Raw genomic sequence first — 25965 nt, forward strand, 5'->3', positions numbered from 1 at the left:
CTCCCAACCCACCCCTGTCTCCACGTGCATGCTCCCAGCCCCCACCCCACCTGACCTTTAAACTCCCTGGGGCCTCCAGTCTCTTGAGGGTTAGGTGTATCATTTCTGATTGAACACAGACCCGGAAGTCCTCTACTGTATGTGTGTTGGGGGCCTCATATCAGCTGGTGTATGCTGCCTGTTTGGTGGTCCAGTGTATGAGAGATCTTGGGGGTCCAGATTAATTAAGAATGCTGGTCCTCCTACAGGATGGCCCTTCTCTTCAGCTTCTTTCAGCCTTCCCTAATTCAACCAGAGGGGATCAGCTGCTTCTGTCCATTGGTTGGATGTAAATATCTGCATCTGATTCTTTCAGCTGCTTGTTGGGTCTTTCAGAGGGCAGTCATGATAGGTCCCTTTTTGTGAGTGCTCCATAGCCTCAGTATTAACATTTCAAACCGTTCTATTTTTTTTTTCAATCCATTATAGAAATGGGTTCAAATATTCGGAGGTGGAGTCCATGCACTGATACTTTTAAAATATTTTCTACATTTTGTTTACTGTATAGTAGAGATGCTATCTGCTCTCTGATAAGTACAGACTTTCTAAGAAAAAAAAATAATCATTGGAGGTAACAGTAAGTCACGCTCCTTTAAAAAGTGACATTTATGTACTTATGTGCGATGGTGTTTGCTCAGCAAAGGCCTGTCTAGCCCAAGAGAAGTCACAGCTTGAAGTGCCAATTATATTTATTGAGCCCCTATCGTGAGTCACTTTCTGGGCTGAGCAAGTGCAGCAGATTCAACTCCTTGAATAGAATCTTCAGCCTCAGGGGAACTCCTAGCGGATGCTCACCCTTCCACTATACAAAGTGAGCGCCTGTAGCCAGTTGTCCCTCATAGAATCGCTCCACCAGGATGTCGTGAATCACGATACAACCCACACTCTACACAACCCACTTTCTTGATGAAATTCCCTACCTGCTTTCTGAAACAAACAGGGCAGCCAGAGGGCATCGTGTCCTTCCATAAGCAAAGGAAAGATGGAGGGATCGGGATCTTCCTTTCTCCAGAAAGTTGTCCTGATCTGACAATGACATGTCCTACCTTGTTTCAGAGTGCATGCTCAAATGTGGAGAAAGGATTAGGTCTAGTAGTCATTGGTCTGGGTGTTATGGAAGTCATGTCTCTGAGTGTGATATAAGTCAAATAATGTATGAGGATCAGGCAGGGCAGGGGAAAGGTACCCTTGTTTCTGAGCATCTTTGAAACTGGGATTCCAACAGTCCATAGACTATAGCTAATGTGATAGGTATCCTCTTACAGAACGTGGCATCCAGGCCTTAACCCTGATAGCACCCAGAAGCCAGACTAGGCCAACTTCCTCAGTGGGACAATTGAATAAATAGTAGTGAGAAACAAGGAAAGGGGATTCATTTCCATGTGTCCATATTGGGAACAGAGAGGTCCATATTGGGACAGAGAGGTCTACTGGCCCTGCTCTTCCAAGTGCATATTTAGGGTCCTGACATGAAACTGAGGGTAAGAGATATGTATAGTGAAGCTGTCCTGGTCACGGTGTGGTCCAGGCCATGATTGCCATCTGGCTCTGGCTTCTCTTACAGGGTGATCTGACAGTTGTCAGCACTAAGTGGATTCTCTTTCCAGGGCACACTTGTCCCCTCTGACTAGCACCAGGCTTCAGCTTCTTGTTCTTCTCCCAGCATGAGATTCCTGGGGAAATTCAACAGTGTAATAGCTTGACCATGGTGCATAAGTGTGCCTTTAGGATAGCTTCCTTCCTGACAGGACAGTTACACTCTTACCCAGTGCCTGGAGTCCAGGATACCCTATAAAGGCCTTGACCTCCATTATTCCCAAGTGTCTGTGAACTACTTGACAGCTTGCTGCATTTGTTGGCATTGTACACTCTACTTTGTCTGCATAGTACTTCCTCTTGCTCATAGCCACACCCCATCCTCATAAGTTCTAATGCTACCAGGAATCATACCCCCTTACCCATCTCTCTGTATGCATCTTTTACCTGCAGTAAGTGGATTCTATGCTTAGACCTTCCCCTCAGTCCAGAGAGTGAGGAAGGCTAAATGGTGTTTACTATAGCCACATAACCTTGTCTAAGGCCACACTGACTGTGACAGGCCTTCCTCTGAAGCTAAGGAGGGTGGACATCCATGGATATCTGTTCTCAGGAAAGATGTGCTGTCCTTAGAGAGGCAAGAATGCCCAGTACAAAAGAGTATGTTCTCTGCATGCTGTGTGCTCCGAGGCAGTCCATAAAGCAGGGTGTTGGGATTTACTGTTTCAACTAAAGGCATCTACATGAAATGCATCCGATAAGGCATAAAAGAATGTTCAATTTTTATAGGAAAGATATAAAAAGTAAAGATTAATGATTTTTTTAAGCAACAAACTTATTTTGAATTAAGATAGTAAAAGCTAATTATTAGAATTAGTTAGGTAAAAGTTTTCATTGTTTCTCGGGGCATGGACACTGGCCAGAACACTCACCACCATGTTTCTGTAATCTACCTTAAGTGTATAAATTATCCATATCATGCTGGAGTATTTCAGTCAGCCTTCTACTAAACCTTAGGAGCAGTGGGCAGCACATGCTTGTCTCAGCACTTGGGAGGGGGAGGCAGTGTGATCAGGAGAGCAAGGTCATCACCAGCTAGCACTTCCTAGCCTATCCTGGGCTACATGGTATTATGTCGCAACAAAACAATAGACAGAAAGTACCAAGGAGTACAGTGCCTCCCCCAAATACTTTCTGGACAGTTGCTGACTGGCAAATAGCACAGACAGTTAAATAAAATCTAACCTATTAGAATCAAGGCAACTCCATGTCAATCCATAATGTCCTTAGACACTTCTCATTCTCCTGTGTAGCATTGTTTCCTGATGCTGATAGCTGCTTCTCACACGCTGGTTATGTCACCTCTTTGTGCATAGTTCCGATGTGACAAGCCAAAGACTCGGGCACAGAAGGGGGTGCTCCCCAGTCTTTGAGAGTTCTCTGGATCTTTAGCTCTGATCTCTTACTGTGGGTAAGCCACGGTCCTTCAGGAAGAGGGTAGAATTGTTTTCATTGAGGGAACCTTTTCATCAAGCAGAATTCCTCTCGAGAGAAAAGAGAGAGTGAAAGGAATAAAAGAAAGATGTATTCTTCCGTAGGAACATAATGTCAAAAGACTTTTGTGTCGGATTTCTGAAGCACTTTAAAGCTATTATGCTGGAAGCTTATACAATATATGGGGGTGGGAGTCCATTATTCGCTGCTGCCATGCAGAGTGTTGATTTGAATAAAATCAATGCTAACTAGAATTTTAAAAAGCCATGCAATAAAATTGAGTTGCAAGACTCTCCACCACATAGTCAATGGAAGAATAAGAATAAGTCCTTATTCTTATTCCCTGTCAGTTAATCGTTGATAGAGACGATAACCACAAAGAACATTAGTTATACTGTAGCTAGTGGAACGCCTGCAAAATAAGGCAATTTTAGGACTAATGCTAGATGTGTGTGTAACATGCAGTCATTCCCGTTAGTGACTTCCTCTTGCCTGTAGTTAATCGGCAGCTTTTGGAAAGTTGGTGGGACTAAACATCTCACCCTGTGGTGGCTCCCTCATTCACTAAGCCATTTCCTGTCCTTTCCCATCTGCCTTATTACAGTTACTTTCTCACTCACCCTGAGTATCTTCTCCCTTCACTCAGACAGCTTTTGCGAGATGCCGGGGACAAAAGATGGACATTTAGATCCAAATTATCCCAACCTGCAAGAGGCCCATGTACATGCACTGGATGGGCATTGACAGCTCTATAGCATGAAGGGAATGTGATATTCTGTAAATGATGAATGGAGCTGCTTTGGGGTTACATGCTGTGCAGCATGGAAATTCCATCACCGTTCTGTATTTCCTGTTATCCGCTGCCACCTGCTAGTGCATGGCTCCTCAGGAGCTGCCAAGAAGATGGTTGTCCTTCAGCTGTTCATTTACAGTTTCACCACACATATTACACAATGCATCTCCTTCCTTCTTTATAACCTGCAAAAGAAAACTTTAGCAGTTTTCCAATGTACTACCCAGGACAAATTTCAAGTTTACATCTAGGCACATATCTCTTCCCATTTAGAATAATTTGCTCACACCGCTATACCCATTTCCGTAGAGTAAATGCACCCAGAAGAACACAGCATTTCCACCCCTCCTTGTGTTTATTCGGCTCTGTTGTGTGTTTGTCGTTGTTAGAGGCCAGTTGTTAGGGTCATTTCAGATAAGTATTCACTGGCATCTATGTAAACATTTCACATGTGGGAAACTCATAAAATAGAAAATCACATATTAAGACATTAGATCTAATCTATAAGACATTAGATCTAATACACCCACTACATATTTTAATTAGTTAAGTATGTATGTATGTGTGTTCGAATACAGATGTGTGCTTGCTGTAGGATACCTGTGGCAGTCAGATGAAGGCTTTCAGGAGTCACTTGTCTCCTGTCCCCTTGAGCATTGAACTCACATCATCAAGACCGTGTGTCAGTAGCACCTCTGCATGCTAAGCCATCTCACCAGCATCTACTCTGCATTTTAATTGAATCAATCCATATAGAACTCATGTGCCTTTGATGGAACAGCATTCCCACTTTTGCAAAAAGCACCACTACCTAATGAGTGTAGCCAGTGAGGGAATTACAAGCCTTACATTGTTCATTGCTGATGCAGTTACTGACTTTCTTTTTTCCAGATTGTATAGAGTGAAATATTATGAAAGTGCAGTGAAGAAACATAGTACATTTGTAAGCTAATTTAAAGTGCTCTAAAATTTATTTTATTTAAGTATACAGGTGTCCTGTCTGAGTACATTATCTGTGCACCATATACATGCAGTACCCAAGAAGGCCAAGAGAGGGCATCAGATAGATCCTCTGGAACTGGAAGTACAGTGGCTGTGAGCAACCTTGTGGATGCAGAGACTCCAACTAGGTCCTCTGGAAGAGCAACCAATGCTCTTAACCACTGAGCCATCTTTCCAGCCACTTAACAATTTTTACAGCATCCCCAAATAATTCTAATAATGGCAATAAGAACCAATTTTATTGATCTGTTGATTGTATAAAATGAGCCTGCGAGGTTTTCTTAGCGAGAGGTACATACCCATTCTATCCAAATTTTGTTTTTATTTTTCACTGATTAAGATTATTATTTTATTTAATTTTTTAAGTTTCCATGCCTCTTCTCCATCATGTTGAACCCTGAATCTTTCACACAGACCCACTATGGAGTGCTCTTTTGCTAGTTGAACAAGAACAGCTGGGAATGCACTCTTGACACACTAAATGCATTTATGATCAGCCCAGTGATTGCTTAGATTATTACTCTAGACCTACTAATCTAGTATTCTCCACACAGCATTTAACACAGAAAAAAAAAAAAAGGCATAACAATATAGAATCAATGGGTGGCTGGTATTGCAGACCCTGAGGGTGTCTTGACCTTTCCCCCAGATGGTGTTACTCAGTCTTGCGTTCCTTTGCTTCCCTGGAGAATGGTGTTGCTGGTAGGTATGAGGCCATGCCCAGGAGAGAGTTATCTATGTGCAGTTACAGGGCAGCCTTTCACTTTCAAGGCTGTGCCTAGCCTCCATCTGGAGTTTGTGGTAGCCTCAGGTTTTCCCTGTGGTGGCATCCTTCTTCTGAGTCACTATTGTGTCCATGGACCTCTTTTCCTTCTGTGCTAACACAGGGCCTCTTTCCACACTCCCACCTGGGCCTTGCCTCTAAACGTCTGCTCGTGTATAATTAGCTCTGGCTTTATGTCATTTGGATATGGTCTTTGACATATCCCCACTCCCCTTTCCTGCCGTTCCTCCCCCGTTTCCTTCCTTCTTCTGTTTCCTTCCCTTGACCTTCCACACAACTGAGTATCCACTCATACCAATACGATATGCATGATCATAAATGAAGACAAAAATTAATACATCTTCACCCTTTCCATTCTCCCACCACGTTACCCCAAGTTGTGAATAATCACCATGTTTAGGATTGACTGGTACTGTGCTTCCAAAGCGGAGCCATAGAACTGTGACCAAAGATTCCCACCAAAGCGGAGCCATAGAACTGTGACCAAAGATTCCCACCAAGAATCCACCAAGCCAACGGAAGCCCATCTTGCACAAGACCTGTGTCAGAAATCAAAAATGTAAAAACAGTGAAGGACCGGGGAGGTAACACAGCCATAGGATGTTTGTCTAGCATGTGGAAAGTCCAGGTCCAGTCTAAGAATTGACAGAAAAAGAAAAGAGGGAATCTTGCACTAAAATGTATGCGTATGTATGTGCATTGGAGTGCTAGGATTAGCTCAGTGTTTGCCAGCAGTGTCTGCACACTCTTCTTCCTTCCCTGTGTAAAATTTTACACAAAGAATTATGTAGCAATGCTTTAAAAGATATTTTAAGTCTTATGAAGGATGCACATATACAAATAATAGCTATACAGAGATTAGAAATACCCTTCCATCTACTAATTAGGGAGAGGAAAACATACCTACACACGGGCATATTGTGATATGTCTCTGTGCCCCTGGTATTTACAGTAGAGCTGAGATCTCTAACCACACAAAAGTAGCAAGAATAAATAGCTCAGGAAGTTGACAATCGGTTTGCTTCATTACACCAAGCCTTGTGCTGTGTCTATGTTTCTGACAATGTGTTACATCCTTTAAATATGTGGCAAAGCTTACAGTTCATAAAATTGTGGTCCAACTTTAAGTAGCACATGTTATTTGTGGCCAATAATAGTAAAGAGTCTTTGTCTTACTCATTGCATAGAAGAGGCTGATCATTAGCCTATGAGGAACTCTGTGTTGGGTACTGGTTCCCAGAGTAAACCAGTTTGATATCTCATACTGAAGAGTATCACTGTGGTTAAATTACCTGGAATCTGAAGGCTTGAAGTCTAACTCGACAAGGACGTGAGCTTGCATTTTGCACCTAAGTGTGTGAGGGAGAGAGTGGCCTGCAGAGGCTTTCTGTCACCACATGTAGTAATACCATAGCTTGGTTACTTATTCTTCGCCTAAGTCACTGATGGTCTTACAATATTAAATAAAAAATGTCAAACAGGATGTAGAAAGGAAACCAGAAACTAAGGGTAGAGTGAGGTTTCGAATGCAAGGGACCGTGGAATCTGTTTATATAAGGCACTGTTTACTGTGGAGAAGTGTGCATGCCTAGAATAGACATGCATCTATCTACATAATAATAAATGGAAATCATATGGCCCAAAAGTAGTCATTAGGAGAAGATAGCTATCTCTGACAAAGTCAGAAAGCCTTTTCCTGTGGTGTGGCATAGACTGCTCCTAGGAAGTATTGCAAGTACACGGGGCTTAGCTCAGGACTTTTCCTTCCAGTCTTTTCGCCTCCTTCTATGAAGGTGGGGCTTTGCAAAGGAACCTGTGCAAAGGGGTATGTATGGTGATGCTAGTTTTTCCGCTAGAGCATCCATGGGTGGAACGATCGGAAGGAAATCACATCCCGGATCTGTTATGCATTTTTTTCCTGTTTCTGGATAGATTATGGTGATTGTACTTCTAGCAGGCCACCATTTGTATCTTTCACATTCTTATTGCTTTTCTCTCCCTCTCCTCCATCTCTTTAATATGGAAGGAGATGATCAATTACAGATATGGAAATGAAAGATGTTAACAAGGGTGAGAAAAAGAATAAAATTCAAGATGTTTGCAGTCTCCCTTTGGATTTTGATGTTCTTGCCACTTGTTCTTGCTTCATTACCAGCTTCTCTGGTTCTTAATATAGATGAGGAAAGGTGTTGATAGCTTTTATCATTTCATGAATGAAACTTGTGTGTGTGTGTGCGCGCGCGTGCTCGCGCTCGCGCGCGCGTGCGTGCATGCATAAACCCCTTGGTTCTAAAGCTCTGACTATAATCCAGAGATTCAGTGCATGGTGAGGCATTGCAGCAGCATAATGTATATGCTATATTCCTTGGGCTCCACTGGATATTAAACGTCAGTGATACTACTGAAAGTACTAGAGGATTTCAGCTAAAGCTCCAGAGTAGAGTCTTTTCCTTGTTTGACAGCGTTACAATAAGTAAATAAGACCCATTCCCCAAGCAGGACAGAGCCCTTGGTTGTCGATTTTAAATGTACAGAAACACGCCCCTGAAGATGGAGTTCTGCGGGTGTAATAAAAACAACTGCACTGAGTAACTTGTAATTCTAAAATGAATTATTCTGACATCGCAAGAAGAGTGAGCAGGGCAGCTCCCACATGTGTTGGGATTCAGATTCTTTCCATTGCCTTAGTCTCTTCTGGTAGATTTTCACACTGGCAGCTACGTGAGAGAACCATTTGTTCTGTTCTGTCTGCTCTGCCGTAAGTCCTGGCGAATAAGTTAAGGCCCACAAACGTGTCACGGTGTCTCTGCATCCCTCTGGGACAAAGCATAAGTGATGGGTGGGCTTAGGAACTCACTGGTGGGATAGAGAAGCTCCTGCTGGGTACACAGGACATGTTTTTGCTGTTGTTGTTTCTTTGTTTCTTCCCAAAGTTTTAGCAGATGTTCTCCAATTTTTGTGGAAATACAGTCATCTATATTATGTTCACTGCACTGGGTGGGGGTGCTTGTGTCTCAAATATATCAGAGGAACCTGCACGGTTAGGACTCCAGTTGCATTTTGTGACAGTGACAGTGAAGAGCGGGAGTCAAGGAAGGAAGAAGGTGTGGGAAGCGGAGGATGAAATCTTAATGGTGAATTTTGTGATTGTAGATGCTTCTGGCTAATTGGATTTGGTTTTTATGCATTGTGATGATGTGTAGTTATTGTGAAAAAAAAAAAAAACACCAAAATCTGTGAGTACCTTATAAATACAGGATTGTTCAAAGGATTCTCTCACAAATATGTCATGTTGCTGGAGAAAAGAAAACCTGTTGTGCTTCTGCATTTTAAGTTAAAGATTTGTTTTTTTTAATGCAGATAATAAGGAACATCCCAGTTAGTAATTGTCTAAGCAATTACTGAGAACACGGAAGGTTGGGAACCACTGGTCTACATAAACCCACTTGTTCAAGTAAGGAAAGTGAGCCCTAATGTAAAGACTTTAGGCGGCCCTGAGCATCCTAAATAATTATTTATAGAATATACTACTGACTGCCCAGGCACATGGCCTTCCAGGCCTCTGCTTGTCTCTATGGAGTGTAATGTAGAAAGAGAAGGAGTCTGTCCAAATTCTGATAGGCATTGAATGCTTTGGGTCTTTGTGGTAAGTGTATCTATACTAGGTAGATGATTTGTACTTGGGCCAAACTTGACATGTACTGGTTTGAAAGTGTAGGTGAGTCACTCACTTCACCTCTATGCTCATTCTCAAATCTTGAGAAGCCTTTATTAAACCATTGTGGTTATAAAGGTCCAAATCAAATGCCCTGCTGCACCTACAGGCTAAGTGAAGCTACTGTAGAAATGCATCATTCCCATGGTAAATAGACGAAATGAGCAGTATTAGCTTCTGCAGGAGGTACTGGAGTAAACTGTGGTGAGCCCGTGTTGAAACAACTCCCTTTTTAACTCGCTGCTCTGCAGAACACAAGTTCCCCTCAAGTCACTCATCAGGCCATCCTCCGACTGTGAGTTTGCATCCCATTTCGCGGCAGCATGTACTTTGGCAAAAGTTGAACCATCTTTAAATATGAATACCACATCCAAAGTTAAATTAGTATCACCGCTAGGACTAGCCTCCGTGCATGTATAATGTATGAAGGACAGCAGGGAACAGTAGAACAGGAGTGGGTTTCCTGACAGGGAAGAAAGGGGGTGAGATGTGTCAGTTTGGGGTTGCATGATCTGAGCAAGTTGCTCCATTTCCCAGCTGCAGTTGCTCTGTCTGCAGCTATGGGGACACACCACACGCACACACACACACACACACACACACACACTGCTTCCCAGATCTTTTGGGATCGAGTGAAATATTATAGAATGCTTCTCTCTGTTCCCCATCTAGGGCAGTGTTAATTGCCATACACTTAGGCCTGGGTAGCAACTAGGAATGGACCCTAAGACCTTCTGAGAATACACAATCCACCGATCGATGCTCAAGGACCTTTCATAAAATGGCACAGCGCATGCTTGCCTTACACACATTCTCTCCCATCACTCAGAACGCCGTATACAATGGCAGTGTTCTGGGAGAGGTTGCTCTGCTTAGTTGGTCAGGGACTGATGGCAAGAAAGAGAAGTTGGCGCATGTTCAGTATGCACACACTTTTCCTTCTTATCCGACCTTTGCATGAAGGCCTGGCGGGGTCTAGAGCAAAGGCCAGCCTCCCTTCCTTCCTTTCCCCCCCCCCCCTCCTTCCTTTCTCTCCCTCCCTTCCTTCCTTTCCCTCCCTCCTTTCCTCCCTCCCTCCCCCCCCCCCGATACCACCAACCTGATGTTAATAAGATGGGGAAGGGGGCAGTGAAGTGGCAATTACTCTGAAAAGACAGGTTTGAGCCTTAAAAGAATTTTTTTAAGAGATATAAAAACAAATGCAATGGTAACAAATTCTAAAAAATCACTAGCGTGAATCTTTTGCTCAGCTAGTTAATGTCAGACACGAGCAATACTTTGTCCTGAGGATCAGAAACACTGATAACGGTAATTTGTCAAGGAGTTTTTATATTTTGTTTTGCCAAAGAGCATGTTGCATAAATAACAGAACAATGCCAAACACAATTTCCAGAAATATATGCGGAATTCAGAATTCTACCAGAAAAGAATTTTTACTGCCCTGCTAACCTATACCATCTGTGTTCCCAAAATGCCTGTTTCTCTTTTCTGGGGCTCTATTAGTCTAGTAGGTCTCGAATTCAAGGCAAAGGCCTCACGACACACAAATATGAGCTAACTGCCAGTTGCTGAAAGCAATAGTGTATTTAGAATGTGGCATAATACCTATAGTAGGCAAATCACAAAATAAAATGATGTGTCTTTCCTAGACTCAGACACTGATCAAGCCTACCTAAGAGATTAATGGCCATCCTGAGAAATAGTGTCAGAGAGAATGGTCATCTGGTGGGCATCCAGATCCAGGACACACAGGGTGAAAGCCACAAGTGTCTTGTGTGAAGGAGACCAGCAGGAGGAGGTACCGATCGCTTGAAAGAATACTGTAGGAGGAATAGCAGCATCCGTGATCCGTGTCAGCCTCTCAGATCGAGTCTGAGTGAAGTGGGACAGGAGACCCAAAAAACCTACAGCCTGTTTTTATGATCCCTGTCCTTTAAAACAGGGGGAGAGGTTAAGCCAATACATATATGTGGAATAACCCTGATCAAAGTTCCCTAACAAGTGCGGTATCCGTTGCAAGCCAAAGGCTTTTAGAATGAAGGAAGGAAGATGATCTGTCTATCAAAGGGAACCAGAAAGGGCTTCACTGAGCTGATAACATGGATTTCGGAGACAGGAAACGTTCCAGATGAAGGATCAGTTTTGAAAACATTGTTATGTCAAAGACATATATACTATATCATATACATATATGTCTTTGACATAACAATATATATACATATATGTATGTGTATATATGTATTTATAACATACATATAAAACATAACGTGTGTGTGTGTGTGTCAAAGACATATATACAAAAGGCTCTGCATTGCTGTGAAAGCTCAAACCCAAATCAAAGCATTTGATAGATACTAAAGGCTTTTGTTCTGTTATCTGTCATCACCTGCTATAGCATATTCCCCATATAAATGTCAGCATAATAGTACAACGTAATAAAATAACTTTCTGTGTATTCAACTAATCAATGTAAACAGCCCATTTTACATGACTCAGGATCTACTCATTACACACCATCAATACAACACTCGTCATGCTGGGGATGGATAATAAAAACCATGTCTTGCATACAATCAGGCAGGTTGGAAATGAGGCAGGATCGTTATTGAAGGGCTTTCATTGAGGGGGAAATCTATTTGTTCTATGTCTTAAGGTCAGTGAGTAGAAAAAGCAGGTGTAAGTTCAACCTGAGTCTGTTCCATAAGATAATGTTGTCAATCAGTAAGCTAGGAGTCTCCGCTGAAACACATGACTCAACTATCCTTGAAATTACTCCCAGAGCCCTGCTCATCCTGTATACATTGACCAGGATCGGCACTTGAGTTTCCATATGCAGTTAGGAGTAAGAGTCATGTGAGAGTCTCTCTAGCCCACAGGTCCCACTCGGGGCAGAGAGAAGCAGGCAGCTTTGCTTCGGGAGCCTTGGCTGCTCCGTCCTATTCAGAAGTGGAGGCTAGAGTCAACACTGTTACTTTATATGGTATTAAATCCAAATATCTTCCTTATTAATTTTAAAATTATGTAATTTATGTAACAACTGTGATTGCTACTGGGGGGCAGAGTTTGTTTTTGTTGAAAGAGAGAGAGAGCCAGAGACGAAGAGACAGAGATAGAGAGGCAGAGAAAAGCTAGTCTTTGGAAAGCTTACTAAATTAGGTCAGACTAACTTAGCATTGCCCCCTTTTTTCTTACCATCGGAGAGTAAGGAAGACTAGAATGTTCCTGGCTACAGGAGGCTCTTGATCTGATTCCTGATAATTGCTTAACTACATCACAAAAATATTTTCCAAATGATAATGTCATTTCAAATCGCCACTCACACATTGTACAGGCAGTAGCATCCTCTAAGGAGTAATGCTTAGGTCGATAAATCAGGAAATCGGGGCTGATGAGGCTATTTGTATTCATGGTTTGGAACTTAATTCAAATAGTTGAATCTGCCTGATCCACTCCGCATGTGTAAAAGCAGAGACACGTGCTGACTGCTGTCCTTCCTGACCATGCGTAATTATGGAGGTGCACACTGATGGATGTCCTCTTGTGCTGTTCTGTTTTAGCTGCAGTGTTGAAGTACGAGAACAATGTGATGAACATCAGGCAGTTCAACTGCTCCCCGCATCCGTACTGGCTCCCAAATTTCATGGATGTTTTCACCTGGTCGCTGCCATTTGTTGGGGAGAAAGGTATGCTGTAAAGTCCTGAGCTCTTCTTAATAAGACCTCCTGGGAAGTCAACAGAGAGCTGTTTTGTTATCAGGAACATTTGGACAGAAGCGGGATGGTAGCATTCACAGTCTGTACTGTGAGAGGAAGGATGGGACAGCTTGCCCCGTGGCTGATAACCTGATGCAGTGAGTAGATTCTGAGCAAACCAGGAATATCGAGAATGAACACAGTCCCAGTTGAACAATGTGGCCCTCTCTAAAACAGTAGAAATAAAGTGTTATCAGGGCTCTGATCTTTCCTTCTTCCTTCCTATAGTCCCAAACTCAAGTTTTATTATCACAAATTAGGATAATCATGTTTTCCTTGTGTTTCTCTTATGAGTAATCACAATTATAGGCGGTGCTTAGTTCCCACAACATGCTGAACAGTAACATTTAAAGCAGCAGACCATAGTTATTAAAAACAGAGCAGTTTTCACAATTGGGCTTTTCTGTTCCTTCCCCTACTCCTCTCTTCATACCATCCAGTCTTCCTGCCCCCATTGGCTTGTTTTTATTCCTTAACCTAAACTACAGGAAAAAATGTATTGATTGATAGATAAAGATAAATATGCAAAAGCCAGGAGCCTCTGAGCCAGGAGGCCTAACTGACAGCTTGGCTCATTCCTCATGGAGTGTCCCTTGGTGGCCCTGTTTGAAGATAAGTTTCCAAGCACTTAAGAAAGTCAGGTCTATGCAGAGTTTTAGAGAAAAGCTATGTGGTTTTTGAGCATCTACAAGACTTATGGAGACTTTTTTATTTATTTAAATATCTGATAATGATTCCACAAGGCAAGTTGTCTGTAGAAAAGTTTTCTCTTACATCCTAATAAGTCACAGGTGCCTTGTAACAGTGTCCCAACCCATGGGACTCCATGCTCCGGGTTCCTACACTGTTCAGTGCCAGCATGCCAACAGGCTCAGCTGTTGCCTGCTGTGGGCACCAAAGCAATCTGGATCCTCACAACTACCAGGCATGGTAGAACACCCTTTAGATGGGAGGGCTCTGTTAATTATTTAGGTTTTGACCATATTTTATGAAAGAAATCAATGATATACTGTAAGACATAATTCGGCTTTGAAAATTAAACTCTAGATCAATGTCGCAGCACCGCCAGCGTTTCTCTCCGTGCATCTTTGGTTCCTAAAGAACATTTCTTAAAATGTTGTATAACCTTAAAATCAGCTTCTGAAGATGTGTGGGCCTCTCATTACCTGCTTGATAAAACCCAACCAAATTTCAAGAAACATTAAACATGATAACATGCACATTGCAAGGAAAGAAAGCCTCTCACTGTTACATAAACCTATTACCATCTATTTACTTTACTAAATTCTGGCTCATCTCAAAGTATCTTAAAGCCTTATTTTTGGAAATCAAATGTAATGATATTTCTGTCAACATATTTATTTCTAAAAAAAAAATAATAATCAATGTTCCCAAATCTCCTTCAAATACATTAGCTCATCTATCAGCCGTTTTTATTAAATACACCGCTCCTCACCTGTCACGGACGGAGCTGGAGTCTACAGAGGGTTAGACAAATGAACTGAAAGGGAACTGGCATTCGCTCAGTCTGCTCAACAGAAGTCTGTAATCTAATCTACCCCGGGCAGCATCATTGCGGAAATAAACACAAAATTCCAAGACAGTTCTCTTCTCCCTTATAAATTTACAGGGTATTCTCATCCAGCATTTGTTGGACCCCCTGTCCCCTCACTCACACTTTCTATTGACCTATATTTAATAAGTATTAGTAGGGGATTTCATAGGAATGACATCATAATTTTATTTTTAAAAGCCTACATGGGATTAGACAGCATGTTGTCTCATATGATGCATAAAGGCAGATATAGATCCAGATGCTAAGGACAGGGATAGAAGCATAGAAATGACTTCATCTGAGATAAGCACAAGGTGCAGATGAGCGTTGACAGAGCAGTAAGTTATGGCTGAAACCTGGGACTTGTCTTTCCTCTCTTCCATGTCTGGCTGCAGTGACTGAGATGCTGGTCAATGTTCTCAACATCTGCTCCGACGATGAACTGGGGTCAGAAGAAGATGGATTTGACGGTGAGAGGTTAAGCTTTGCACTCATCCCATCTGCCCTGTAATTATGTAGGATCTCCATGCGAACCCTGGTCATGCATTTTTAAGATTTCAGATTATGTTTAAATCATAACGGTGAAAGTGAAAGCATTTTGTCTGAGGTAAGAAAATGTCAGAAATGAAACCATGAGAGGCTTGCCCTATTACTTTGAAGCTGTTGTTGAAATGTAAACCATTTTAATAACCATCTTTCAGTTACCCACATTGCTATTTGATATACTTTCACCCATAATCTTTAACCTCCTTTTAAAAAAAAAAAAGGAAACTCTGTATTTTCTAGCACTCTCTCCTATCATTTATCTTGATGTGTGTGGTAAAGGAATACATTTTCATGTGGGTAAGTGTGTGTGTGCTTAGCTCTGCTATCTCTAACAGTGCCCTCTGCTGTGTGCTCTTAGGTCTGCTATCTCTCACAGCGCCCTCTGCTTTTATCTGCCATTTCCACTAGCTGCCCCCATGTCTTTACAGTTTTCATTTTTTAAGCACTGTTGATAACCTCAACTGTTAATTCTTTCTGTGTATTAACATATAAAGATGAATTCATGAGAGTCTCTAACTTATTGTGAGATTCTCTAGGATAATTCCGTTACCTCCAAACACTAGATTTTTCTTCAAAGACAGAGAGGTCTGTGAGGTTAAAAGTAGAAGGGAAGATGACTGGGAGTCCTGGTGAAGCATCTGAAACGCATGGAAGAGACAAAGATGTGGCAAGAGTCGGAACACACTAGAGCAAACTTTCTTCATGTATATTAGTATGTCCTACCCTGTGTAGGGTCCTTGGGATTCCTCAGTGCCTTCATAGAGGGACTGGAGTGGAAAGAGACAGTGTCATTGGAATAAGACATAATGAATAAAGAAAAAAGACAAAGATAAAAGTAGATGCTTTGATTAATTTAAATGAAGAGCCATTGAACAGGACTTTAGTAAAACAGGAGATGGTGGCCCTTTCTAAAAGTTAGTGTTTGGATAGCATGACTTAGTATTTTAGTGTATGAACTCTGATAACAGCTAAAAGCACAAAGTGTCTATTGCCCATGTACTTGGATAAATAGTATAGAATATATACATATATAATTGATATATAATTGATATCATTAATAAATATAGAGATATAGAATTTATATATGTATATATATGTGTGTGTATATATATATATATATATATATATATATATATATATTACATACATACCCATTAAACACACAATTTACTACTAGCTTTAGTATTTCTCTTTTCCGCAGCTTCTCTCATCTCGTTTACCTCTCCTCATAAACTGCTTTCAGACACCTCATTGCAAAGGAATAGGATTGGGAGGAAAGTGGATGTAGAAGGAAAAAAATAATTATCAAGACTCTTAAAGATAGTTGTAGATGTCAACTAAGCAAATGTGGCTAACGTCACAGTTCGTAGGTGTCTAGATTCTAGATGCTTCCCACATTAGAGCCTCAGGCACTATGGTTAACTTTTCCATGGGTAGTGTTCCCTCTTAAAAAATAACATTTTCATAAATGGCCCGGACTTTTTAAGTAAAGATTACTAACCAAAGATTCTGAATCATAAACAGCAGTAAAGAACTTATGCCAGTGTTTCTTTTCCCTACCTTCCTGCTCGCACTGTGAAGGCAGCCTTTCCACCCATCCCATAGCTTCTGGCTGGCACACACATCCCAAAGGAAGGCACACAAAAGAAAAGTCCAAGGATTTGATACAGAATATTAGGTGGCACCGGAGCCATCAGAGAAAACCCACCTAGAAAGCTAAGAACAAATATCTAATTGTTTTTTGGTCTTGTTTGATAAATAATGGGCAGATTTACAACAGTGTGGCGGGACAAAGGGGTGCTATGGAAGGGAAACACCTAAGGAAGAAGGCAGGGAGCCTGTCTGTCCAGATGCATCTTAGCCTTTCAGCATGCTTGCTGGGTGCCTTCAAAGGAATGGAGAACTTTCTAGGGCTTACTTTGTGGGAGAGGCATCCCGGGTTCTCTGCTGGACACAGGTCTGGATGCTTAGGGAGAGAAGGCATAGGGAGGGATGAGAAGAAGTCAGAAAAGCATTGATTTGGAGGCGTATCGACTTTTCTTCAGTAATTATCATAATAAGTTCCATAATTTGGGATACTGGGTTCTGAATGCAGATATTTTCAAAATTAATATTAATTAGCATCAATATAATAAATTTCCCAGTAAACAAATCAACATGTTAGCCAAGTTCATCAGCCAACGTTTATAAAGTATACTTTGTGTAGACTAAGAACACGTGGTGGTAATTGCCTCCTAATAGATTCCAATAGGAAATGATTTGTTGAGCATCTGGTAGGTATCAGCCCTGTAAGATGTCACAGGTGGCTATGATTCACAGGCTGACCCAGCAGGGCTTCATGGCCTCACTGCTACTAACTGGTTATCCACTCTTTCTCAGTCGCTTACATGCAGAGATAATTTGGAGACACTCTGCTTTAAAATAATTTCAGTCATTCTTGGAAGATTCCTTTTTCTTTCTAAGCACATCCCACCACTCTAAAATTTAGAGTGTGTCCTTCAGATCAATGCAGGATTGCCCAACTCATGTGCAGAGAGTTGATCTGGGGGGGACCCAGCTAGGTCTCTCCAGGTGGAATTGATACCTAACTGTACATTCCTTCACTACACCATCGCTGTCAACCTTTGTATCAATTGATACCTTTTCCTTTTTGAACAGCATCATTTGTTAGTTGAAGTCACTTCTGCTAGATGTATATAACCTACATGATCCATGCTTTCACTTTTTCAAGCAGCATTAATACTTTTTAAAATGTTGGGTTTCTAATCAACGTGCTTGATTCCTCCATGTAATTGCTACACGTTTGGAGATGAGCAGAAGGAATGAAAAGCATTGCTAGCAACTTGAAGAAGGTATATACCATTTGTCCTTAGTGTCCTGGACACAACATACCCTGCTTAGCAGGAAGTTCTTGATTGTTTATCCTACTCTTTTCTTAACCTTACACAACATTGACCATTGATTTCCCTTAGACTACAGAGAATGCTCACACATTTCAACATTTCTCTGTGGATGTGATTATGGGAGGAGAGAGGACAGTTGGCAGTAGCCATAAGGGAAGATGCTCCCTGGCTGATGGGCCTCCACAGCAAATGGTGGCATCATAGTCCCAAGTTTCCCTTGCAGAACAGCCTTCAAGTTTCCCAAAGGCACCTCTGAGCTGGGAAAGTTAGCTAAGCTAATATGTGAGCATGCAGACCTAAATTCTGATCCCCAGTACCTACTTGAAAGACAGGGGTGGTAACTCACACCTACGGTCCCAGCCCTGGGCCGTGAAGAAAGGCAAGTCACTGAAGCACATTGGCCACCCAATACAGACTAATCTATGAGTTTCAGGGTCCATGAGAGATGCCAACCCTCAAAATAAAGGTGAAGAGAGATCAAGGAAGACCCTGACATTAATCTCTGGCACACAGCCACAGGCTCACTAACAAATACATTTACAATGCACATATTTCTTTATTAAAGGAAGAGTGGAGGGGAGCTAAACAAGGAAAATTAAATCCCTCAAGGGAAGGTGTTCTCTGCAGCTCATAATTGATTTCCATTGATAGAAGCTGTCTTAGTCAGGGTTTCTATTCCTGCACAAACATCATGACCAAGAAGCAAGTTGGGGAGGAAAGGGTTTATTCAGCTTACACTTCCATACTGCTGTTCATCACCAAAGGAAGTCAGGACTGGAACTCAAGCAGGTCAGAAAGCAGGAGCTGATGCAGAGGCCATGGAGGGATGTTCTTTACTGGCTTGCCTCCTCTGGCTTGCTCAGACTACTCTCTTATAGAACCCAAGACTACCAGCCCAGGGATGATCCCACCCACAAGGGGCCTTTCCCCCTTGATCACTAATTGAGAAAATGCCTTACAGTTGGATCTCATGGAGGCATTTCCTCAACTGAAGCTCCTTTCTCTGTGATAACTCCAGCTGTGTCAAGTTGACACACAAAACCAGCCAGTACAGAAGCTAATTCCTTCCTGATAATGCTTAACTTGCCCTCTCCTCTATGCTGTCTCCATATAGACGGCAAGAACAGAACATTAATAGGAAAATTCAAACATTAAATGGATAAAGAACATCCAACATCTTCTAGCAAGTGCAAGATGGGCAACTCTGTTTACCAAGGTGGATGGCAGTTTTGGGGTCTGTCCTTATTTGAAAATTAAGCACATTTAGATCCCAGGTCTGAAACAGATAAAACTGAATGCCAACTTCTCATATCATGTTATGAATATGCCTGAAATTTAGTTCAGGTTTCAGAAATGTCCCCCAATAAGGGGTCAATACACAGAGATAAACGTTTAATGGCAAGTATGTTCCATTCTGAGTACTGTCCGTTTTGGACTGGCCAAACAAGGTTAATCCTAGCAATTTATTTTATCATGACTCTGAAATACATAGCTATCTGCAATGCTCAAAAAAAACCAGCTTACGAGACACCCTGCAGCACTGTCATCTCTTTGGGATACAATAGCATATACTTGACTTTATTCTATTTGCAGCATCCTCAACTGTAAGGAGGCTTGCAGGCCTGTCGCCCACCCCACCTCCATCCCCGTCTTTGCCAGTTTGGAACCTGTCTATCATTGAGGGGTGGCCCTGGGCTCCTGCCAGGCTTTTTGTCTGTTTGCTACAGACATCAAAGAGCTCAATTAAAGCTCTTCCTTGGACTGCTGCTTATTTTAGGTGGAGGATGCTTCTTGATGACTGATTTATCTAGCCCTTCTCAGGATTCTGCCCCATATCCAGTGGCAACTAAAAAGTCAGGGGTAATAATAGGAGCTTGCAGCTCATGTTCCTGTCAAATCAACTTGACTTCTAAGTGTCTGCAAGGCCTTCAGCAAGGAGGGATTCCCCGAATTGCCTTCCAGGTCTGTCATGTCCCCTTTAGGATTTAGTGATGGTGATGCTGTGTGACAGCAGCCGATACTTAAAAGTGTCACCCATCATTCTAAGTTACTGCTACAGAATAAACACTTTCATTAACTTTATCATTTTGGACAGCAAGGAAACAATTAAGAATGTTTTGTTTTAAGGTTATTAGACAGTTTGTTGTGCTGTTGTTATTATCTATAGCCTTGAAGATAACCTTTTGATGGATGCACTATTATTGTCCCTGTTTTTACATAAGAAGCAAAGAAAAGTCTGTCAATGTAAAACCTAAAACTATGTAGCTAGGAAAGCAAGAATCTGAACACAGACTAGTTGATGCATTTGCCTCTTCTCCGGTACTTGAGATGTACAAGACCTAAAATTACCATTGTTAAGTCTCTTCCTTGGAATCAGTATGATGAGAAAGAATGAGAAAGCTAGAAAGAGAGGCAGGAGAGCCAGGAAAGGAGGAGGAGGGATAGTGCAGAAAAATTATATTTATATACTTTCATTTGTTGTTGTTAAATATGATGTAGGATTTTTTTTAAAGCTGGATTCTGCACAGTCCTTTGCCCATAAGCATTAGTGCAGCACTTGAGAAGCTGAAGCAGGATTGTGAGTTCAAGGCCAGGCTGGGTCACCTGTTGAGTCCTTATTCCTAGCCCACAAAAGAGCAACGGAAGAGAAGGTTTTTCACTTCCCTGCTTCAGCATCAGCTTCTCTAAGAAGTTAGAAGTGTTTCATTGTGTGAAAAGTTTAGGTGTGTATGGCCACACAGAAAGGTCTCTGGTCACACCTTGAGTCTCTCCTTGGCCTCTGCCTCACCACAAGCCACCTATAAAAGGGCTGCTGTGCCCATTGCATTGGCCTGTGGTGTTTGTTTTGTTTTCTTTTGTCTTGTTCTGTTTTCCGGGTTGAGAGCAAAACACAAACTGCCTGCTGCTGTCTTGAAAAGTGTAGAAGACAGTTTACTGCCAAGGAGTGTATTCTGAGACCCTAATTTATCCGTAGCTTGGCCTCTGTTTCCTTTCTACTTCTGATTTTGGATGATAAAAGATGAGCCTGCTTTCCATTAAGGCTTGATTTTCCCCTGAATATTTCAGAGAAGCTCAAGCAGATGACCCTTGGTTGGTAGTTATTCCTCATTTATGGAGAAGACGTGCTTTAAAGAAGGAGTCTTAAATGATCCTAAAGAAGGGGGAAGCTGCCAGAAATGAAGAATTTTCAGCACTGAGGAGGCTTCTGTTCTGTTCATTACCACACAAAGAAAGCCGGAATGGCAGAGACCACCAGAAAGCTAGCGACAGATTTGTGAGCGCAGCACACCCGTTCATTTGGGATTTGCTTTTAGGCCTGAAGTCATAGACTGAGATCACTTTTCTTTTCCCCTTAAATACTAATTATGTTTGAGACCGTGATATTTGATAAGCCTCGCTAACAAGAAAATGCAGAGGTGAAACTGAAATCCTGTAGCATAGGAAAGCATGAGAAGAAGTAGAAAAGGAATGTATTTGAAGCCAAGCATAGTTCCAGGCTGCCCTGGAAAGACAATATTTAATTAGGATTTCTGTCTCTGCTTTCAGCTAGAGAGAAAGCCACACATAGAACCTCCCCCACCCCCCACCCCGTTCTTACCCACATGTTTTCCTATCCTATGCTGCCCACAAGTGAGTCGTCAGCCACGGGAGCTGCCCCAAACTTCAGGGCAGCCATTTCAATTGTGTACCAAGAAATGGGCTGGCTTTGAACTACTAAGTAATTCCTTATATCTAATATTATAGATCTTGGAGTGAGATTATCTCATCTCACTTTAAAATGTCACACAGGGAGCTTTGTAAAGGGTAAAGCTAGGGACTTTAGAGCCTGGTATGGCATCGTAGTGGAGCCTAGGGAAGCCCTGAAAGCCTTGGCTGTAGGGAGTTTTACCAGAATTCTACTTAAGTTCCATGACAGCTACTTGGCCTCCTGCACATGACACCATTTGACACGCTAATCTCGTGTAAATGTATGTGGGGACCTAAGTCCTCAGGCTTTACCACCCGAGTCAAGGGATTATTTTCAGCAAGTATTGAAAGTGTCTAGATGTTTTTTTGTTTTGTTTTGTTTTGTTTTTTACTTTAAGAATCCAAAGTGGTGAATTATTTCAGCCTGAAAATTTTACTCTTGATGTCTCCTCTGCTTCATGCTTCATTCTGCCCTCTCAGCCCTGTTCTCTTGTCTCTGATAATTTTACTTCCAAACCATCCATTTTTGGTTTGCAATATAGGTAAGAAATCTCTATGCCCTGTAATAACTGACAGTTTGGGAGAGGACATAAAAATATTTGTTAATTGTTTCTTGTATTTAATTTACAATGATGAAATCAAGCACGTGGTTTTGTGCATAGGCACCAGGCATCTGGACCCAGAATGTCTCAAGACTTTATGTAGAAATATAAAACAGATAGAAGCAGACAAAGCTCCCTGGGGTGGCAATGTGGTTGTCCTTCTGGCTACACTCAAGCATACTCTGAAAACAAGTTACCATAATGAAGGGAGAATTCTGAGGCCTGAAATCATGCATGAACACAAATAAAGGCAGGACAAGGGTATAATTTAGGAACACCGTAAATTCTCTCCGTTGAAGTGGTTAGATCTGAACAAAGGTTAAAATACAATTTAAAGGCAACTATTCAAAGGAACGTCTAACTAAGGCTTTCAAACTGTTGCTGGTTCTGTTGAATTCACAGAACTGAGCCTAAGTAGCACTGGAAGTGAAAGCTAATTTCGATGGTTCATACCGAGGCACAGCGTGCATGACACGTAGGCATAGCCAGTCAGTTTGAGGAGAAGGACTTCTCTTCACTGTGTGTTGGAGTACAAATGGCAAGATTAACTCTAAGTGCCCAACAGAGTTTGAAAAAAGATGAGGCTTTCAAATAAGAAGTCTGGGCTGATGAGAGACTCATAATGATATGTGCATTGTGAGGGAGTTAGGTCTCCAGGATTGCTTCCAGAGGAGGAAGAATTAAAAAGAGGAAAACTGAGGGCTGGTCCTTAAAAACCAGTGCTTCTGGAAGAAGGTGAGCAAAAGAAGACAATGGAGTAAGGGAGACGGAGGGACTCTGTCAGGAGCTGGAGAGGAAGGGCGAGGGAGCAGGCTGGACACAATACTTCAAGTGGAATGGGAGAAAATGACCTCTCAAGACAGTAGCTTTAGACTCCAGGCTATGCAGCATGGAGGGCTGTGTGGAAGGGCTTGAAGGACAGAAAAGCAAGAAAAAATGTTAAAATGATGTAATCCTGTCAAAAAGAGAAAGAAGCAAATAGGTTGGTTTCATTATGACAGAACAAAAATGGCAGTGATTGGAAATAAATAAAAATAAAATATGGACTACCTCAACTTTAATATCACATTACGTATTTGCCCTGATATATTCTGTAACTGAATGAATAACTGCAGTGCAATCTGACCTGAACAGTTTCTCAATTGAAACTATATTTTCTCATTGTGTGTCATGTGATAATAAAAACTTACCAGGATAGCACTCGTGCCTAATCAGGTTCATAATAAAGGTCTGCTAGACTTATTACATCTTCACCTATATTCACACTTTTTAAAAAGAGATACCCCACCATAGTAATTACTTCATTCTTAGAAAATAAGCTTACCTATTACCTTGATGATTTTTTAAAATAATTTTCTGTTGTCAGTTTAAAAAATTAATGTTGTTTTGTTTTTGTATTGTTTTGTCTGCCTTGACAAAGAGGTTGCCCCAGTTAGAACTTTGCAGGCTCTTAGTTTCCTCATAGATAAACAGAGAAGCTTAAGTGTGCATGGTAAGGCATCCGTCGATTTTGTGCCCATTCTTAAACATTTTACAGAAGGTTTGCAAAGCCTTTCATTCTCACCCCAATGAGAATTACAGACGTGGTCCATTTCTGTGTGTCTGCTCTGCAATCACCCCCTGCCTGAACATATCATCTCAGAACAACAGTACAGAGAACCAGATCAGAGTTTGTAAGTGAAGAACTTTTCACTAAGTGGGAAATGACCAGCTAGTGTCAGTAATCAGGCATATAGGATTCTACCTTAAGGGAAGAATTCATTTTCTTTTTATGACTAGACAGGTGGACACCAGGGTCTTCTGTTCCTTCCTTAAAATGTATTATGTGCCAGAGGGGTTTTGTGTTTTTTAAATTTACATTTTAAAAGATATCGTGGGGCTTTGGAAATGGGATATTACAGCATCATTATGCTAAATATCACAGTATTGTTACCTGTTACCTCATGAGATTTTCATTAAGTCACAACACTTACAGAAAGATATAGAATTTGTGGCTTAGAGTTAGTAGGCATTAGGCTCCAACTGTGTGTGGTTAGTAGGGTTTAAGAACAAAGGGGAAACCCAACCTATGCTTGGAAGAACCTTTGAGCCTGCCTGGGTAGTGGGAATGATGGCCTGTCAAGGAGAGAGCTTCCAACAGCAGTCACTTCAGAAACTGAGAGTGACCTAGTTGTCACCAGGACAGTCTGCAGGCTGGAGTATGTGTTCTGACTGCATTACCAAAGACATCGCAAGGAGGCGTTAAAGGGAACCCATCTTCACATCCTCTGGCCTAGAAGCTTCAGAGCATGCCTGGCCTAGAGGCCTCATGACAGTTTTCCTTCTCTTCTCACTTCCCTTTCCCATTCTAATCTTTGGTGTCTCCCTGGGCCCAGCCACTGGAAACATTAAAAACATCTCCTTACTCAAAACAATGGTGTTTCCCTCTCATCCCTAACCTTCAGAGATATATTACAGTAGCATGTGTTTCCATGCCTATGAAACATCCATAAGCATCATGTGTTTGTGTTGTCCAGCTGAAATGTGAAGTTGTTGTAGTCACACATAGGACCTTTTGTCTCAGAAACTTTAAAACCTTAAAAATAAGTGTAAAGTCAGATTAAGTGAGTGGAAGTAGAAATCCAATCTCAAAGATGGAGACGAAGATGGTGCATAAAGTACCAACGATGTTTTTGTTCATGAACATTTTTTTTAAACGGATGACACTGGGAATTAAATTGCTAATATTAAATATGGCATGGCAATGGCGGTGCAGCCATGTCATTTAAAAGTGACTATGTTAACAGTATTGTGGTTCTTCCAGAAGTCCCATTAGAATAAGGACAGTGACATGGCACTGTGGTTCCCTCCCAGAGCCCGGGATTCTGGATGGCAGTGGTATATGAAAGTGTGTGGAGCACCCATCGCAACTGTTGGCCCAGAGTAAAAGTTGTTAGAGCAATGTGGAAAGCATGCCTGTCCTCTGTAGTGTAGGAGCTCTCCTTGGTGTTGTTGAGCTGGGTCAAGACTGAAAGGAAAAGGGAGACAAGACTTAGGGATGGTGCGCCACAGAGCTGGAGCATGTGTTCTCTCAAGTGAGACACTCTGCATATGCAAGTGTCATGGTAGCCTGTAAGTAACTGTAAAGTCCGGGCATGTCAGACTTCTGCATGAATCTGCTCTCTTGGTCTCGTCTCCATCTGAGGAAGCTAGTTTTGTTTTTAATCTAGCAATTGAAATACTTCGGTATTTTAACTCCTTGTTTCACACTGTAAGTATTTTTTTTTTTCCAGATTCAGTTATTGCTCTATTTGGCTAAAGTAATAACTGAAGGTGTCTCTTAAATCCTGCTTGCTAGTGGTCTGACGGTGAGCCAGGTCACAGTGCACTTTCCCAAAGTGATGGATTTGTTCAATTTAACAATCCTAGAAAGGTGATAAGGAGTAAACATATAAGTTATCTTTAAAAATGAATTAAAGATTTAAAGAAATAAAAAGTTTACCAACAAATATAAGGGATTAAAAAAAAAGCGCCCTGTCCTTTAAAGAAGTTTGTTGTGTTTGACACAACATTCTGCA

General features: G+C 41.6%; 1 protein-coding gene across 2 annotated transcripts in view; it reads left to right on the plus strand.

The window, feature by feature from the left end:
* Positions 1 to 25965, plus strand: part of Ppp3ca (protein phosphatase 3 catalytic subunit alpha) — a 266778-nt gene that overhangs the window by 219916 nt on the left and 20897 nt on the right. For both annotated transcript variants that reach the window (XM_029475530.1, XM_021157311.2), the window contains exons 9-10: positions 12921 to 13046; positions 15066 to 15140. In XM_029475530.1, coding sequence (XP_029331390.1) covers positions 12921 to 13046; positions 15066 to 15140 — 201 coding nt within the window. The remainder of the gene's footprint in view (positions 1 to 12920; positions 13047 to 15065; positions 15141 to 25965) is intronic.

This window comes from Mus caroli, chromosome 3 (assembly GCF_900094665.2).
Source record: "Mus caroli chromosome 3, CAROLI_EIJ_v1.1, whole genome shotgun sequence".
Lineage (NCBI taxonomy): Eukaryota > Metazoa > Chordata > Mammalia > Rodentia > Muridae > Mus > Mus caroli.